We start from the raw sequence: 18,122 nt of genomic DNA, 5'->3' as shown, positions 1-18,122 counted from the left end.
TGTTATTTGCAATTGCTTCCCTTTTCATATTGTTTACTTATTGATTTTTAGAATTTAAAATACTCATTTTAAAGTAATGTCGGCATGTGCTTCAGAAGTTATAAATGAAAAAAAAAGCATCACCAGCACATTCTGCTTGAGTGAATGATAAAACTAACATAACTTATCAGTGAGAAACAGCTCGACTTGTTTCTCCGTAATTAGCGGAGTTTTAGTGTTTTTAACCAGGAATCATAACTGGCAAAAGACTAGATTAAAGGGATGTTCCATAACATTATGAAATAACTAAAAATGTGGAACTATTTACTACATAACTATATTAAAAAAAACAATATATTCACTTCTTTAACTACTGCTATTGCTCTTTGGCAAGAACAAAACGAGCATGCCCTATTTTCACTTACTTTTCTAAAGAAAAACGTCTCTTGAACCAAACCTTATTATTTGTTTCTGTTTTATTCTGTAATATAATAATAACAAGGCGATTGTTATGTTCAAAATATCCTTCTGACATCATAGTCTTAAGTACAGTTTCAGATAGACCAACGGGTGGATCAGGCAATAAATTGGCTCCAAAAATTGAGTAGTTTAGAGGAAGTGTGTGTGTAGGTCCCATAGTGTCAATCATTTTTTTACGCACAATTTAGGTGCGAAGACACACCCTCTTCAAATGTATGACAGCATCAAAGACAGTTACCACAATTGGACAAAAGTAGAGAACCACAAGGGGTGTGTCTGCTTGGTGTGTTAGTTATGCACATTCAGATTAGATAAGAAATGATTCCAGGTCAATGACAGATAGCAACTCCCATATAGGCCTATCCAATGGGGTTGGTGGGCTGGTCCCAGCCACTGAACTGTACGTTTGACACCCCTGCTGTTGCACTTTCAAGCACAAATATGAAGGTTTAAAAACTCAGAAACAGAAACTGAAACATACTAAATAATGTGCTACATTGCAAGAAAAGTTTAAAATGCCTAAGACATAGGCAACCCTTCAATCATCTTAAAGAAATGAATTACTATTGACAAATTTAGTTTAATGGAAAACAGACACTGACCAGCTATTAAATAACACTTGAGGTACATATTGGGCATCCTTCCATATGCCTTCTAGTTCTGTAGTTTTGTTAATATTAATTACAGATCTAGAAAATGATACTCAATTTAGTTACTGTGTTCTTGCATAGCTAATAATGTGGAAAAAAAACATTACACCAATGTAAAATAAATATGAAAATAATTCAGCGCTCATGCTGGTTTAAAAATTGGGAAAGGTCCCTTTCTTCCATATGGGAAATTATTCAATTAAATAAAGTGTTCAGTGTAGGACAGGAGCCTTGAAAGACAAATTTGTTTTAAGGTTTACTGTTGTAAGGAGGCTTTTTTTAAAATGACTGCCTGTCTATGACCTAGCAGAAAGGTTGGTAAACAATAAGTAAAATTGACTAGATGAGAGCAGATCAGATGGCCTGAAATCCGTAAAGCCCTGTGTCCCAGAAGGAATGGAGCTACAGGACTCTGTTTCAAAAAATTTTTTCCACCACTGGAAAAGACTGATAATCCGGCTTAAAGGGTCGAGAAACTTATACGTACGGCAGGACCATAGTGTTCTCCGGGGGGTCATAATAGTCATAGAGACAAGTCTGCCTGGCGTAGGTCTCGTCATGCAGGATGAGCAGCTTGCGTAAAGTCTTAACAAGTGCATTAGGTTGAGGGGCCAGCACTGCAGAGAGTGGAGAGACAGTTTAAAGATGAGTGCAGGACAGATGAAATTCTTACTAAAGCAAATGTGCAAGTAGAATATTCAAAATGATATGTGCAAAGGCTCATATACAATACATTTTCTGGCATTCACACCATACCAAATTCAATAACTCCTAAAACATTCTCTTACATTTTAACAGAAGTTACAAATATCATATCAATGCGATATCAAAGGATAAGTGAACCTTTTGCAATGCCCCAGAAAAGATCAAGTAATTTTTGAAAATTAAAACTCAAAGAAAAACCTTACACCTATTCACGCCAAAGCTGATTAGGTGCTTGTTATTGCTGATGTTATTTCTCCCCCTAGTGGAAAGAAAACTGTGGCTTGAAAAAAAAAAAAGATTTTTTAAAGGAATTCCAGATCAAGCCTGGATTGAAAGCAGTATACGATTGCATAGTTTTTTGTTATAAATTCTGGTTTATTTCATTATACACCTATGACATGTGATCTTACACAGTTATATATTTATTTTTTTAATAGATTGCATCATTGTATTTAATGTTTCCTCTACCATCTAGGCTGTTAAAGAAATTCCTTCCTCTAAAAAGGGTCTACTGAGATTTTTTTTAACAGTGGCTGCTAAACATGAAATCTGTCTCTATAAGTATCGATCTAGCACAAAAATACAAGACAGTAAAAGTGGTAGGACACATGTTGCTTGTTAGAATATGAAACAGAAGGAGATTATGAAGTAATATGAAACAAAAGCATGCACAACCCTAGGATTAAAATGTTGCCAAATCTAAATATAGAACTGTCCTCATGTCGTCTCTGTAGCAGCAGTTTGAAAATCAAACCATCTCACTCACAGTGCAAGTTCATTGCCAGTGTCTTTTTTCCAGCACAATACATTACAAATACTCCTTTCAGGAAACAACATTTTAAAATTATATTAAGCCTTAAACCTGAGCCAGTGGTTGTCTACCTCCAGCTTTTTAATAAAAGATGTTCAGCAAACTCATCATAGTCCAAGCTTAATCTTTAGTCATTTCCATTAGGGAGATAAGGTTTCCTACAGCGATTGAAAGAAATCAACCTCAGCTGATTTAACAAAGCCAAAAAGAGGAAAATCACATTAATAAATGCACAGTCTAGTACTGTCTGAGAGGACAGTAGACCTGCATGTCATTACTTTTTTTCCTCTCTATGTATAGAAAATAGTCTACATTTAACTGTAAGAAATCCAAAAATTTAACTATAAGGCAAAAAGAAAAAACGAATATTTGCTCATATCATAGTGATCACAAGAAAGACTACAAATGTCGTACTGTCTAAGAAACCTCTATCAGAGAAAACAGTTTTAGGGTCATGTACCTTCGACAATTAGCGATAATTATTGTGAGCCAGACAAAGCTATTAATTACTCACAAACTCTGACAGGCAGATTACAAAAGGAAATTCAAATAGTTCCATAAACAAACTATAAGTGGTCAGAATTATTATTACAATTTATCAAGAATATTTAATAACTTTACATTTTTTCCTTATTTTCTTGACTGACTTTAATAATGTTTTATATATTGTTCAATCATTTTCATTATTGAACAGAATGCAAATTTTGAATTTGAATAAAAGCATTTTTATGTTTCCTCATATAATCTGAATTTGCTATTTACGTAATGTGATAAGAACTTTTTTAGCTGCCTTCAATTCTCCCTGTAAAGTTAATTTACAGGCTTAATTAAAGCCCCATGAACTTTTTTCAAGCATTTTCAGCAACTTCTATTAATTTCTATTAAGCCAGAAGCCATATCACCCTGCAACTCACAACTGGCAACCCACTGAAGCTAAGCAGGTGTGAGCCTGGTCAGTACCTGGATGGGAGACCTCCTGGGAAAAACTAAGGTTGCTGCTGTTAGAGGTGTTAGTGGGGGCACTAGCAGGGGGAACTTACCCTGCGGTCTATGTGGGTCCTAATGCCCCACTATAGCGATGGGGACACTATACTGTAAACAGGAGCAGTCCTTTGGATGAGACGTAAAACCGAGGTCCTGACTCTGTGTGGTCGTTAAAAATCCCAGGGCGTTTCTCAAAAAGAGTAGGAGTGTAACCCTGGAATCCTGGCCAAATTTCCCATTGGCCCTTACCAATCATGGCCTCCTAATAATCCCCATCTATGAATTGGCTTCATTACTCTGCTCTCCTCCCCACTAATAGCTGAGGTGTGGTGAGCCCATTACCTGTAAAGCGCTTTGAGTGGAGTGTCCAGAAAAGCGCTATATAAGTGTAAGCAATTATTATTATTATTAATAATGTTACCTATCTTTATCATTGATTCACATCTAAATCGTTTACAAAACCACAGGGGTTTCTGAAGCATGAAAAGCATGAGGAAGTGTGGAAATGTACAAAAAATGAATGAAAATAAACCAAGAATCCCAAATTCTCAAGACATCTAGGAGACATTAATAGTTTTTAGCAAAAAACTATTAGTCCTAAGCAGCACCACAAGTACTCAAAAAACAGAGTGATAAGTCTGATTAAACAGAGGAGGAGTATTTTATTTAGGAACACCAGAAAAAAGGTTCCAGAGCAGTAATATTGATTCAAATGTAGACTCAATCCCAGATTCTTTCCCTACTCCAGTTATGTTTGGCTAACTAAAATTAAATAATCCTAAAACCTGGCCGCTTATGTCCAGAATCAGCCTTAATGGTCATCTGAGTGATGCATCACATTATGTCATGTAGTTTTAATAACAGAGGTGAGGAGGAAGTGACCCTCCAAAACTGAAACAAAACTCAGGGAATCAGTTTCACACATGGACGTAAAACACAAAGAACAAAAAAGAAAAAAATAATTTCCACAGCACAGCAGTATAATCCATTTCAGATTTTGTAAAGGTGGGATCATGCACAAACTGCATTTATGTCCTTGAGGAATTATGTCAAAATGATTATAGGCAGGGGATAAATGATAATAAAGGCAAGGCTGAAATATGGAAAACACACAGAAGACACTTGAAAGGATTGGCATCAAAACACCATGCTGTTTGCTGAAGAGTTTATATATAAAGAGAAAAGACAGATGCACCAAAATCCGTGTTCTGTCCTAAGCAGCACCACAAGTACTGAAAGTGTGATTATAATCAGCACAATTGGGTTGGTCATGCCATCAGGATGTCAGACTCTGGGTTCCCAAAGAAGGTTCTATTCTCCAAGCTTAGCCAGGGCAATTACAGTACATCAGTCAAATCCAGAAGAAGTATTTCAATTACATGGTATAACAAACTTGAAAAAATGTCCCATTAATACAGTGTCTTGCAAAATGATGCAAACATGTTTTCAATCTTAATATTTTATCATTATAATCTAAAATATTTATTAATATTCAAATTATATTTAAACCCAAATGCTCAAATTGAGGACTAAGGGAAAGATAACTTATACTAAATATCAACAAAAAGATCTGTGAACTCAAAATTTGGTGGAAATACCTTTGGCAGCAATTACAGCCACAAGTGTTTTTAGGTAAGCCTCCAAAAAACTTTACACATTGGCTTGATGCAATTTGTGCCTATTCCTCATGCCAGATTTGCTCAAGAGCTCTCAAGTGGTTTGAGGATTGCTGTTGGACAGACATTTTCCAGTCTTTCCACAGACTTTCTCTTCGATTCAAATCCATATTTTGACTGAGCCACTCAAGGACATACCTTACATACTTAAAATTGACATACTGTACTTAATAATAATAATAATAATAATAATTGCTTACACTTATATAGCGCTTTTCTGGACACTCCACTCAAAGCGCTTTACAGGTAATGGGGACTCCCCTCCACCACCACCAATGTGCAGCATCCACCTGGATGATGCGACGGCAGCCATAGTGCGCCAGAACGCTCACCACACATCAGCTATCAGTGGGGAGGAGAGCAGAGTAATGTAGCCAATTCATAGAGGGGGATTATTAGGAGGCCATGATTAGTAAGGGCCAATTGGAAATTTGGCCAGGACACCGGGGTTACACCCCTACTCTTTTCGAGAAGCGCCCTGGGATTTTTAATGACCACAGGAGTCAGGGTTTTACGTCTCATCCGAAGGACGGCGCCTGTTTTACAGTATAGTGTCCCCGTCACTATACTGGGGCATTAGGACCCACATGGACCGCAGGGTGAGCGCCCCCCGCTGGCCCCACTAACACCTCTTCCAGCAGCAACCTTAGTTTTTCCCAGGAGGTCTCCCATCCAGGTACTGACCAGGCTCACACCTGCTTAGCTTCAGTGGGTTGCCAGTTGTGAGTTGCAGGGTGATATGGCTGCCTTGACCTGGTGATTTGGTGATCATTGTCCTGCAGAATAATTACGACAGTTTTAAGTCTTTAGCAGCCTTAAACATGTTTTCCTTTAGCTATTGCCTGTACTTTTCTCTGTCCATTCTTCCTTCAAGCCTAGCAACCTTTGTAATCTTTGGGGAGGAAATGCATTCCCATAGCATGATGATCACCTGTATGCTTGACAATAGAGATGGGGTTGACTTAAGAGATGTGCTGTATTGGGTCTTCACCAAATGTCAACGCTTTGTCTAACCTGACCACAACAAAATTTTCAACATTTTTTGCAAACTCCATCAAACTTGATACCAATTTTACCTATTTTTCCCCCACGTGATTTAGATCTGGAGATTGTTCTGACCAGGGAAGGTGGTTCAAATGAAAAAAAACTCTCCTAAAGTATTACAGTCATTCTTCACAGAGAATTAATTTGACTGAGGAAACTAAGTACATCTGTCAGAAGTATGAAAGTCAATGATGGGAAATGTTTTAAAGTTTAAACTAATGTCTTTCTGTAGAGCCTTTTCTGCTCTGGGACTATAATAGTAAAATAAGCGAAATAGGGTGAATGAAAATTATGATGAACTTTTTAAGCTTTTAAAAGATATACAGGATTTAAAATAGTTGGACAGAAAATGGTGCAAGAAAATATCTGACATCTTTTTTTTTCTTTACGACGTAATAACAATATACACCAAAACTCTGTCAACAAAACATTATTAGGACATTTCTGAACTGTTTATTTTAAACAGCTATAAATATGTAACAATTATTTCATGATAAAGGATGTGAAATAAACTTTGAAAGAATACTTTGCGACTTTTAATATAATTAATTATTAATCCTAATCCAGGTTTAGCACTATTTCAAACATACGTTTGAGAATGCAATGTAGCAGTAGCGACTTCCTTTCATCTTACAGTATATATCACAGGAAACAGCAACAAAAGGAGACCCTTTCAAGTCTTGAATCCCTAAAAGCCTAGTGTTTCGCGTTTGCTTACGTTTCATTTGAGCATAGTTTGGGTTTACCTTTGAAAAACAAATCGATTTAACTAGGAAAACAACAATTTAGCCAGCTAGCCACGTGCTACATACCAGGTTTGACAAAAAAAAAAAGATAAAAGCAAAAAATATACCACGTCACCATTTTATGTTTAAAATGAAACATTTTATGTTTTATGTAGCAAATTCAGAATGCATTCGGATACACTTTGCTTTTTGATACCGACTGCTTTCAAAAAGACACTTAATATCGTAAATTGTGATCACACTTAGAAGGAATAAAGAATTACTGCATGACTAGAAAAAAAAGCCTGGTATTTTCATATTATTTGCATCTTCAAATTTTAAACTCAGCTGTTTTCCTAAAACCAGACTGCAGGTGTAAATAAGTCCGCAAATGTCTTACCGTTCTCATGGTACACCATGCCGATAGTCCCTCCTGTGTTGATGACCAATACCCGAGCTTCTGTAGCTGGGCTCACAGGTCCTTCCAAAGAGTCCGAACTCTGCGCGTTAGATAGCCTCCTCCTTCGGCAAGTCTGGGTCCCACTAGTACGAGACGGGGCCGCTTGGAATTGCAGTCCATCAGACTCCAAGCGATCCAAGCTGGTGTGCGACAAAGCCTTACCCAGAGAGGACATCTCTGAAACTGGAGATGAATCCTCGCTAAACCGCTTCTCATCCGCCATGATCTGAAAAGCACGCAAGTTAGAAAAAAAGGTCCTTCTTAAAGGGACAGAGACTTTCTTTCTCATGTCATGATGTAGAATACCCAGTCCTACTCTTCATGAGTCATCGTCCTTACAGATCTCTCTTATATCATCACCTCGTAAAGATTTGAAATGCAGGTTGTGATCAATTTAGTAGGTTCATTGGTTTACTAAAGCGAGAAATGTCCACCTGTGGTCTTTACAGGGTATTGTTTTTTTTCATTGACCTACCTAATTAAAGAAAATACCTGTTCAAGTGGTCAAAACGAAATTATTTATAAATTGGTTTATGAAATACATATAAAACCCACAGGACTGTGACTTTCTGGGTCTAAGATACATCAACATTTCTCCAAGAACTCTGTCCTGTGTAGGACAAATCCTTTTTTAAGTAATTTATTCGGATTCTATATAAATAATTTGTTCTGTTCTTATGACAATGCGGAATGTATTCATTCACCCACCTACTATACATACTTTAAGAACACGCATCTTGTATTTAAATCCTAAAATGTCATATTGTTATTACTTCAAGCAATATATTAATAATATACACATATTTTATGTGAAAATACATTTTATACAAATATTTTAATTCTTTATCCAACACTATCTTGTTAGGTTGTACATGGGAGTACCACAGTGAATAATTTCTTTGACATTTTGAGAAAAACCAGACTGGAGCTCTTTTATTCTATAAGCACCTCTCCTCCCCCTTTAATGGTTCATGAGCTTGATTCTGTTTTCAATTATACAACAATTTTAAATTAAAAAAAATATCATTTAGGATGGCATGGTGGCACAGTGATGAGGCCCTGGCTTCACTTTCAGACCTGGGGTGATATCTGCATGGAATTTGTATGTTCCTCCATGTTCATGTGGGTTTTCTCTAGGAGCGCCAGTTTCTTCAGTCTGCAAGCTAAAGACATCCTGGTACAGTAGGTTACAGTAGGCCTCCAGGAAAATTGGCCCTAGGTGTGAGTGTGTACTGTACATGTTTGTGTCTGTGTGTCCGCCCTGTGATAGACTGGTGATCCGTCCAGGGTGTATCCAGCCTTGAGCCCATTGCTCTCTCACAGCCCTTAATTGGAGGAAGCATTTTTTTAAAATGGAAGAAAGGAAATATGATCATTTATATTTTTCATTGGGTGTGCTTGATAAATATGTAAGTACAGGCATTTTGAAAAAAAGACTTAGGTACAGTGTATATTTACAAACTATTCTGTTCGTTTAAACCAATGGTTATTTGAACTCTACATTTCCAATGTCTACATATTAACAGGGAACATTTTCACGTAAATTACTCATTTTTGTAGACATACTGTACTATAAAAAGCCATCTACCAAGAAATAGCAGCAACCCAAAGAATAACTCCATTTTTTGGATCTACAGACAGCACTGCAGAGCGTACAGAATGTACAGAGCCTACAGAGCGAGAAGCAGTTCAACTGATTCAGCTCTGGAAATAGTTCATGAAGTAAAAAGTTCAGGGTTCAGTGATTTACAAGGCCTCACTCTTCAGATCAATAATGAGGACTCGGAGATGCTGAATTGGTTCCACCAGTCAAGGTGTTTTGAGGTGCTCAAACCTCGTGGTACAGTGTACAATCTAGAACATAGTCAAATATTATTGAAACAAATAACAGAGCATAGCTACAGTGTCTGCAGGTTTTTTACAGATTAATCTGTTTCTGAAATGAATTTCATACATTGGAGTAATAAAAGGCATCAGCTGAGCACAACTGCACATCAGTGCAGTGAAAAGAACAGGAGTGTGATGCACCTTGACAAGTTTACCCTTTTTTAAATGTTATTTGTTGGGTGTATACTGCACTGCTATAGTAAATAATGAAAACAGTTATAAATATACATTGAGAATATTAATCATACCAAGAACAGACACATTACAATACATTTAGATTTGCTCCTCTTAGAACGTGTGTCTAGCTCCTGACCGGAAGGTCCAGGGTTCAATCCCAGGTAGGGGCAAGCTATGTATCTTACTCTAATTCCTTCCAGACGGCTCCCAGGTCTACTCAGCCTGCTTTCCAAATGAGTACCGGGGGTTAATCCTTCCGGAGGTAATAGGCCAGCCGGAGCGTGATGCTGAGCACATCACATTTTTTAGAAAAATGGTGGCCCTTGCCCCCCATTCCCCCATGGGCCTTTATGGCCTGAAGAGGGGACCTTACTTACCTACCTTTCCTATTAGAACATACTGAAAGGGGTGCTGGAATAAGGAGGCTCCATTTCACATGTGACTCTAAAGAATAAGATACACTGCTGATGTCTCTTTTGCCACCAGAGGATGCTGCTGGTACATTATTTTCAGCCTGTTTCCGATAGCAAGAATGGGAACCTGTGGGTAAACTATGTAGGTCAGAGTACAACAGAGATCATGTTCTACTAATTGAGTAAAGTTCAAAGCTTTGATCAATACTGGCTCTTGAAAATTCAATTCCTGAACTGTCTCTAAAAGGACCCTCTATCCTGCATCTGGAATGGCAGTAGGCAGTCTGCAATTAGCAGAGTCTACTCTTACTTGATATGAACCCATTGGTGCTAAAAGATGGCCAATATATCCTTCTTCTAGTGGGGGCGTGGCATAACAGTACCCGAGCAGACGGCCTGCCTACACATGACCACCAGGAACAACTGCCATGACGAGTCAGCCAACATCTCAGAATTGGGTGGTACTGGTCACATACAGTATGGGCAGGATATGAGCAGAAATACACGAATGAGGATGAAAAATGCCAACACGGTCTTCTTCATCATCTTAATCACCATCACTGGCATCATCCTCCCTCCATGAGCAGGAGGGAAGGAGTGAAAGTAGTCCCTTAGTCCCGGTAGGAACATGACAAGCCCGGCATTTTGGTGTCTTTCGTGTCACCCCTTTGCATTCTAGCCCCAGGTTAGATGATGGTAGTCAATGTGTATGGCTGCCCTCTTTTTGTTAACCTGGGGATGTCTGCCTGTTGGCTGCCTATTAAACTATAAATGTATGAAACTAAAGCCTGTGAACATTGTGCTGTGTACTTCATTGTTAAATTCTTTACTGACATATTTAAACACCACAGTATTCTAGAACCATGCAATTGTGTAAATTGTATGAACAAAATAAAAGTATTGTTGTAAGTCAGCATCAAGACACTATCCTTGATCAGCAACTTCAAAGACAGTCATGGTTGCTAAAGCAGACTACACTGTACTTAAAAAGACTCTGATAATCTGCACTGTTCTCCTTGTATTTTATATAAAAAAGCAACTGCTGATTGCAGCTACAATTGATTTTCTGGCCATAGGTCAAACACTTTGTAGAATATAATCTCTATTGCAATATTCCATCCATTGTCTAATCACTTTTTTCCAATTGCAAGTGGCAGGGGAGCTGGAGCCTATCTCAGCAAGCAACAGGTGCAAAACAGGATGCCAGTCCATTGCAGGGCACACACAGACGCAAACAAGCACACTCATACTAGGCCAGTGTTCCCAGAAGCAAAGTAACCTACTTGTACAGTATGTGTTTTGGCTGTGGGAGGAAACCAGAACATGCAGCAGAAACCCACCCATGGGAAGAACATAAAAAACTCCACACAGATAGCACCCAGGGAATGGAACCCAGGACCCCAATGCTAACCACTGCACTACTGTGCCACCCTATTGTGATTTTGTACAACTAAATAACTGTACATGGATAACCAAAAGTATAATTAGTATTTATACTAAAGCAAACTTCTGAGCCTATACAAGTTCTTAAAGTTCTAGATTCTCGATTAACTCTGCTTGAGGGCACATTCCTATAAATGCACGCTTTTCCTTTAAGAAACTATAACGCTATTTCTTCTGAACAGAAAATGGAAATAAAATATTTGTTATTAAATTTACATAATGTAATCCATAGCAAATAAACATTTTCTCTCATAAACAGCGTTCTTACAACGCAGAGATAATTTTCTGCAATTCATTTCTATTGCTAAACCTGTTCCCTACTGAGATTAGCAGGTTCATTTGCAACAGCTATCGAGGTTTAAATGTCGTCCCATTTTAAGTGATAACTCATAGACTTTAAATTGTCAGTTGTAATAGGAAATCCCCTTAAATGGCAAATATCACAGACACCACGGTGTCAAAAACTATCATAGGGTAATTACAAACACAAAAATAAAAAATGTAATAGAAGGACCCACCACTACACAGGAGGTTCGAATCTGTCACGGAGATCTGTGGGTGTCAGTGTCGTCCCTATATGAACTGCAGAAGACAGTGTTTTAAATAAAACTTTTTGTACCGTGTTCTATTCCAGGGATCCTTCCACCCTAGACCTATGACAGTCTAATGGGAGTTGCACTGTCGACCAATAGGACTGCTGCAGTCACAAGCCGTTATTTCGCAGCGCCTATTCGATTAGTGACGCATTTTACGGTCAGGTCAAATGTCATGTAACATTCTGTAATATTATTAAATATACTTTAGTTTTTACGACAAGGCAGAAATGTTATCAGTTTAATAGTCACTTTTTGGCATACGTTTATAGTAATATTAAACTAATCGACTGGAACGATGCTTATGAAGTGTTTTTAACAACAACATTGGAAGAATTCTAACATGCAATCTCTGTGTAATTATACACAAACAATAAACAAATACATTAGTCAGTCATTCTCAGCAACAAAATATACATACAATACATATACATACAATATACATATAGAAAGCTTTTCAAGTATGTGACCTAAGGGTACTTTTCCAACTTTTCCAAAAATGAAACTCCAATGTTTTCTGTCATTTTGGAGGATTGTATATGGCAACATACATTTTTCTTCCCTGGCATAAATATATCGAGAAAGTAGAAACTTTGAAAGAATAATTTTATACAGGAACGATTAAAAGATTACATTTATTATGTGTACTGTATAAATCAATCCCTTAAATGCCTCCTCAGGGAATGGGTCGGAATGAATGTATTTCAAAAGAAATTCAGTACGTAAAAACATATTTATCAAAACTGAATTTGCCATGTTTGTCGTCTTAACAAAATACATTTGTTTCGAACGAACTTCCAAAAACTTAGGAAAGCTGAAGTAAAAAAAATAATAAATTCTTTAATAAACACTCCTTATGTTTAAATATATTAACCTATATAATCTCGGACTTTAAGTAAACAGTCTTCATAATGTAACATGCGTTAAAACAGCACTGAAACAGTCTGGAAATATGCTTTATATTGTTCTACTTAGGAATATACAGGCATGTTTAAATCAATTTATGCTAGGTTTCTGTCTTTTATAAATAATAGAGGTTCAAAGTATGAAACTAAACAACGAAGCAGGTCTTGTTGATTTAACTTCAGTTATGCAAGTTTCACCCATGGCTGGGGATATATTGTGCCAACAGTGATTTTGATTTTTATGCTATCAAACCAAGGACATGAATGTCAATACTCTTGGGCTTTGTCTTTCTGTCTATATGACCCTTACTCTGTGTTTGTCTGTTCTACTTTGTAAGTACCTGTGATATAATTCACACAAAATGTAGTTGTTTTTCTAAGAATACTCTTAATTTGTGTGATTGTGATTTAATACTGACATTTTAACCCACTGTAAATATGCAGGTTGCTAATCGTTCAAATGTCTCTTTTACATTCAGATGCATTTGTCTATTTTATATGCATCTCTAGGACATGGAGGTAAATATTCCTCCCTCACAGGTCCAGGTCCCTGGGTTCAGTTCCATCTTTGGGCACTTGACAGTGTGGAGTACTCCCAGTTTTTTGCTTGTTGCACTAGTTTCCTTCCACCTCCTAGAAACATCATTTTGAGTGGTTAGTTTGATTGACAAAATTGCCTCTTTCCAGAGGATATTTTATACTTGGGGATCTTGTTTTCAGTACAAACAGTACAGATGACGGGGTCATAAACTAGTAGACCCAAATGATTGTAATGGACTCAATGGCTTCCTCTCATTCAGAGCCCTTTTGGTATCCAGGCCTCAGAGGAAAAAAAAAAAGGTGGTGCCAACACATAAGGCTGCCTCTGCTTTAACTTGGTTAAAGTGGTGTGAGTAGCAATGGCTACTCTGCCTACTATGTGTTATTGTATATTAGTGCTTCACAAAAGGGTTGGGGCTCTGTTTTGAATTTGAAGCAAAATGGGGTCTGTCTGTGGTAAAACAGAGTGAAGATTAAATCCCCAGCTGCTGGATGAGGGAAGATAAAATAAAAGGGGACATCCAGTGGCAGACTCTAACAAAGACTCTAGGAAGGTTCCACCATGAAGGGGATGTCTTCACACTTGAAGCAGAAATAAACAAGGGCTGGCACAATAAAACCTCTGACAACTACACGTTGTAAATTATTAAATGTATCTTTTCTCACACTCTTCTCTCGGTGATCTCTGCATGTAAAACTTAAGTGGTAAAAAAAAGACATCAAATATAAACAAAATATTAAATCAATTTCTACACCTTGGGATGGGTTGATAAAGATAATCAAATTTAAGTAATCTAATTTAAGAATGTAAGGGTATTTAATAAACAGGCTAAAGCAATAGCCGTATGAGGCCTTAGCGGCATTACCTCATTTGGCAAGAGGAAATATAGAGATTTAACACCTGGCTGAGAGACTGGTGCAGAAAAGAGGGGTTTACAGTTATTGGGAATTGGAGGTCTTTCTGCAACAGGTAGGAACTGAACAGGTCCAACTTGTTAGATAAGCATACTGATGTATTGGGGAAGTATGAGAAGTATAATTAAGGAGTATTTAAACTAGGGAACTAGGGGGCAGGGATCTTAAAACTGGTCCGTTGTAGTGGGATCAGAAAAGCCCTTGGGAACACCAAGAAAAAATTCTAAATGACTTATCGATTATGATTACTGTAGCTTACTGTATGGTGAGATAATGCAAAAGCACTTCCAGTCTTCCAGTGCAACAGCAGTAAAGAACACTAAAAACAAGTAAACAGTTTGCAAGATTTAATAACATATACATATTCAGTTTAATAACAGAAGATAATATGCATTTCCTTGCATAAGCAATCCATTGCACTTGTGCATATGTAAAATAAACTGAACTGAATATTATTGCACTGTGCCAGGCCACTTGTAAAAATTGGCAGTATTTTTAGCGATCTGACACTAGAGGCCGCTACATGTTTTCTAGACTGCTTGTAGATAGCCTCTGTATGCATTAATTACGTTTTTATTAGTTAACTGATTAAGAGTGTAGTAATGCATATTCTCAAATGTGTGAACTTAAGTCTTGGTTTGGTTTACACAGTGTAGACATGGAGATAGGTGAGCTGGGTGTTTTTATGGTTGTTTAATGTCTTAAATAGGCTTAATAAATGAAACCTCCTGGACTATTTTCAGTCTTTGAGTTTTGTTTGTGCAGACTCTTGGGAATGCCCTGGCAGGGTAGGATCTGACACACATTTTAAATGACTATACGAATACAAGGCATGTGGGCTGAGGTTGAGGGATGCTCTTTATCTTGCTATATTATATCGCATCTATTTTTATAGTTGTTTCAGTATTATTGAAACAAAATGCTGTTCTCTAGTGAAGCAGATATTGAGTTGATTCACACATGGGTCTTCAATTGGCAAGGACATGGCTGGAATAATGCAGAAGCTTTCTGCTGCACTCAAGGGACTGTTCAACAGAAAAGCTCCAGTTATTAACGGTCAACCAGCAGATTTCTACTACGCTTTTTGGAGATGCTGGATTTTTTTTTCGCTTCTCCATGCTCTTTGTGTAGTTGCTGCTCAGTTGCATGTGGGCAGTGGTCACTCTGCTGCCTAAAAAAGGGGACCTTTTTTTTACATTGAGCCTCTCCTCAATCAGTAATTCCAGGCCATCAAAGGCAAACTTCAACATATTAAGGAACTGAAAAAAGAGGTCAAATTAATCTTATTATTTTCACATATTATTTGGTGAAATAAGCGTTCATTTATATAACTGGAATTCAAGATAGCAGGTGTGTGAATCCCTAGAACAAGACTGGGGACCGCTGCCTTAAAGGCAAATTTGAATTGTATTTTTGTTTTACCTCTAGATGGCAGAAGAAACTCAAATAATCTCTCATCTACCCTTTTTATCTCTTACATATTAAAGTGAAATAGGAGGCTTGGTATAATTCTGCTCTGCATTATTATATACTGCATATTTAAAATGATATATATGCTTTATGATAAGCATATTGCGTAAAGCAACTATAATTTGCCCTTTATGAGCATCTGCAATATACCTATCACTTTTCGTAAACCTAAATCTAAATCTTGCATATATATTTCTACTATAAAATAGCAGTTTTATTAATAATACTGTAACTGTAAATTATAGCATATAGACCTCTATTTAATACATAAAATTGAATAACTGGATTGTGGTTTATATGCGTGCCCAAAGAAAAAAAACTTAAGAACACATTTTCTAATAACTTTTTATTTATTTAATTATATATTGTTCCTGATTTCTTGATTGTCTATCAATCCATGTTACACTAATAATCCCTTTAGCAGAAGAGTAGATGAGCTAGCTGTGCCACAAGCTGTCCATCTTGCCAAATTTACAGTGTGACATCTACTTTCTAGATCGCTCCCCAGCAGTCTTGCACACCTTCAACACGAATAGTGCAGAATAGGATAGGCCAGGATAGGATAAATCAAGCTGTAGCCATTCTAACGCAGAAGGTTTTGAGTGTGGATTAGAATAGAAGGTGACTCTCTGATATCCTTGGGGATAGAATTCCAGAGCTCTGGAGCATAGCAGGAGAAGGCCTTGTCACCCATCACCCATGTGTTCTCCTCCCTTCCGTGCTCTATAATAATAATAATTGCTTACATTTATATAGCGCTTTTCTGGACACTCCACTCAAAGCACTTTACAGGCAATGGGGACTCCCCTCCACCACCACCAATGTGCAGCATCCACCTGGATGATGCGACAGCAGCCATAGTACACCAGAACGCTCACCACACATCAGCGATCAGTGGGGAGGAGAGCAGAGTAATTAAGCCAATTTATAGAGGGGGATTGTTAGGAGGCCATGATTGATAAAGGCTGATGGGAAATTTGGCCAGGACGCCGGGGTACACCCCTACTCTTTTCGAGAAACGCCCTGGGATTTTTAATGACCACAGAGAGTCAGGACCTCGGTTTTACATCTCATCCGAAGGACAGCGCCTGTTTACAGTATAGTGTCCCCGTCACTACACTGGGGCATTAGGACCCACATGAGCCGCAGGGTTAGCGCCACTGCTGGCCCCACTAACGCCTCTTCCAGCAGCAACCTTAGTTTTTCCCAGGAGGTCTCCCATCCAGGTACTGACCAGGCTCACACCTGCTTAACTTCAGTGGGTTGCCAGTTGTGAGTTGCAGGGTGATATGGCTGCTGGATGTGGCTCTCCTCCACATTTTAAGGTGAATCCACATACTGTATGTGCCACTCCCTCCAAGGGAAGGGCATTTTTATGCAGCACATTTCAATCTATGATTGTCTTTATTTAAACCTTTGAATCTGTTCCCCCTGTAAAAGACTCTGCTTTATTATAAGGTACCTTAGGACATACACACAATTTTGTTAATTTCGTCAAATATTACTAAAAAGTGACTTGTCATTAACACACTTGTTTGGTTACTTGCAAATCCAGAACTTAATGCAAAATGTTTTTTTTTCTTCTACAGTCTCCCACTAGTGATTAAATTATGGAACTCAGCACCCTGTCTTCAAGAGTGCTATACATTATTCATTTCTGTATAAATACTCCAAATTATAATGATCTGCACTTACCAAAGTTTAAACAGTACATAACGTACATAATTGACACCTGAAGAAGGCTCCTCGGCCGAAACGTTTCGTTTTCTTCTCTTTTCAGCATGGAATAAACCTATTACTTGTTCCAGTACATAATGTAGTCGTAACGTCTGAGCTACAGCAGCTACTGTTTGCTGTTACTCGTCATATACTCTGGTATATGACTTTACGCCGGAGGGTTCTATTCTTAACCTTTGCATAAAATTTCTAGATTATTTTTTGTTGAAGTGTAGAGAAAGCTGTGAAACCTCTTAGGAAATTATTATACAACAAATGTTTAAGCATTCCTTTATCGTCTGTTCTTTATGTTGTGAAAAACCATTAACTATAAGTTTAATTATAATCACAAACTCCAAAGTCACGTGGATGCACATTGAACTTGGACACGCTATGGTTTGCAGAAATTACATTTATCGCGCTTCCTCAAACTTTTGCAACACCCCCGCAAACGCTGCGCTCTGATTAGATGGTTCACTTCAAAGTATTGCGTGACAGGTATAACCTGATTCCGGATTGGTTAAATACAGATCATCCAGACTTTGTCCC

At 37.7% G+C, this 18,122-nt stretch overlaps 1 protein-coding gene across 4 annotated transcripts in view; it reads right to left on the bottom strand.

The window, feature by feature from the left end:
• The window catches only part of aspg (asparaginase homolog (S. cerevisiae)), a 50,825-nt gene extending 38,715 nt beyond the window's left edge, over positions 1-12,110 (bottom strand). For all 4 annotated transcript variants that reach the window (XR_015941683.1, XM_088648537.1, XM_088648538.1 and 1 more), the window contains exons 1-3: positions 11,953-12,110; positions 7,455-7,740; positions 1,597-1,726 (exon numbers count right to left, since the gene is read on the bottom strand). Coding sequence is in view for 3 of the 4 variants with exons in the window: in XM_088648537.1 (XP_088504663.1) it covers positions 1,597-1,726; positions 7,455-7,737 (413 nt within the window). In the remaining variant the exon portion in view is untranslated. The remainder of the gene's footprint in view (positions 1-1,596; positions 1,727-7,454; positions 7,741-11,952) is intronic.
• Positions 12,111-18,122: the final 6,012 nt, after the last annotated feature.

Source organism: Lepisosteus platostomus, chromosome 10, assembly GCF_059453375.1.
Source record: "Lepisosteus platostomus isolate fLepPlt1 chromosome 10, fLepPlt1.hap1, whole genome shotgun sequence".
Classification (NCBI taxonomy): Eukaryota; Metazoa; Chordata; class Actinopteri; order Semionotiformes; family Lepisosteidae; genus Lepisosteus; species Lepisosteus platostomus.
This window is presented reverse-complemented; position numbering and strand designations above follow the sequence as displayed.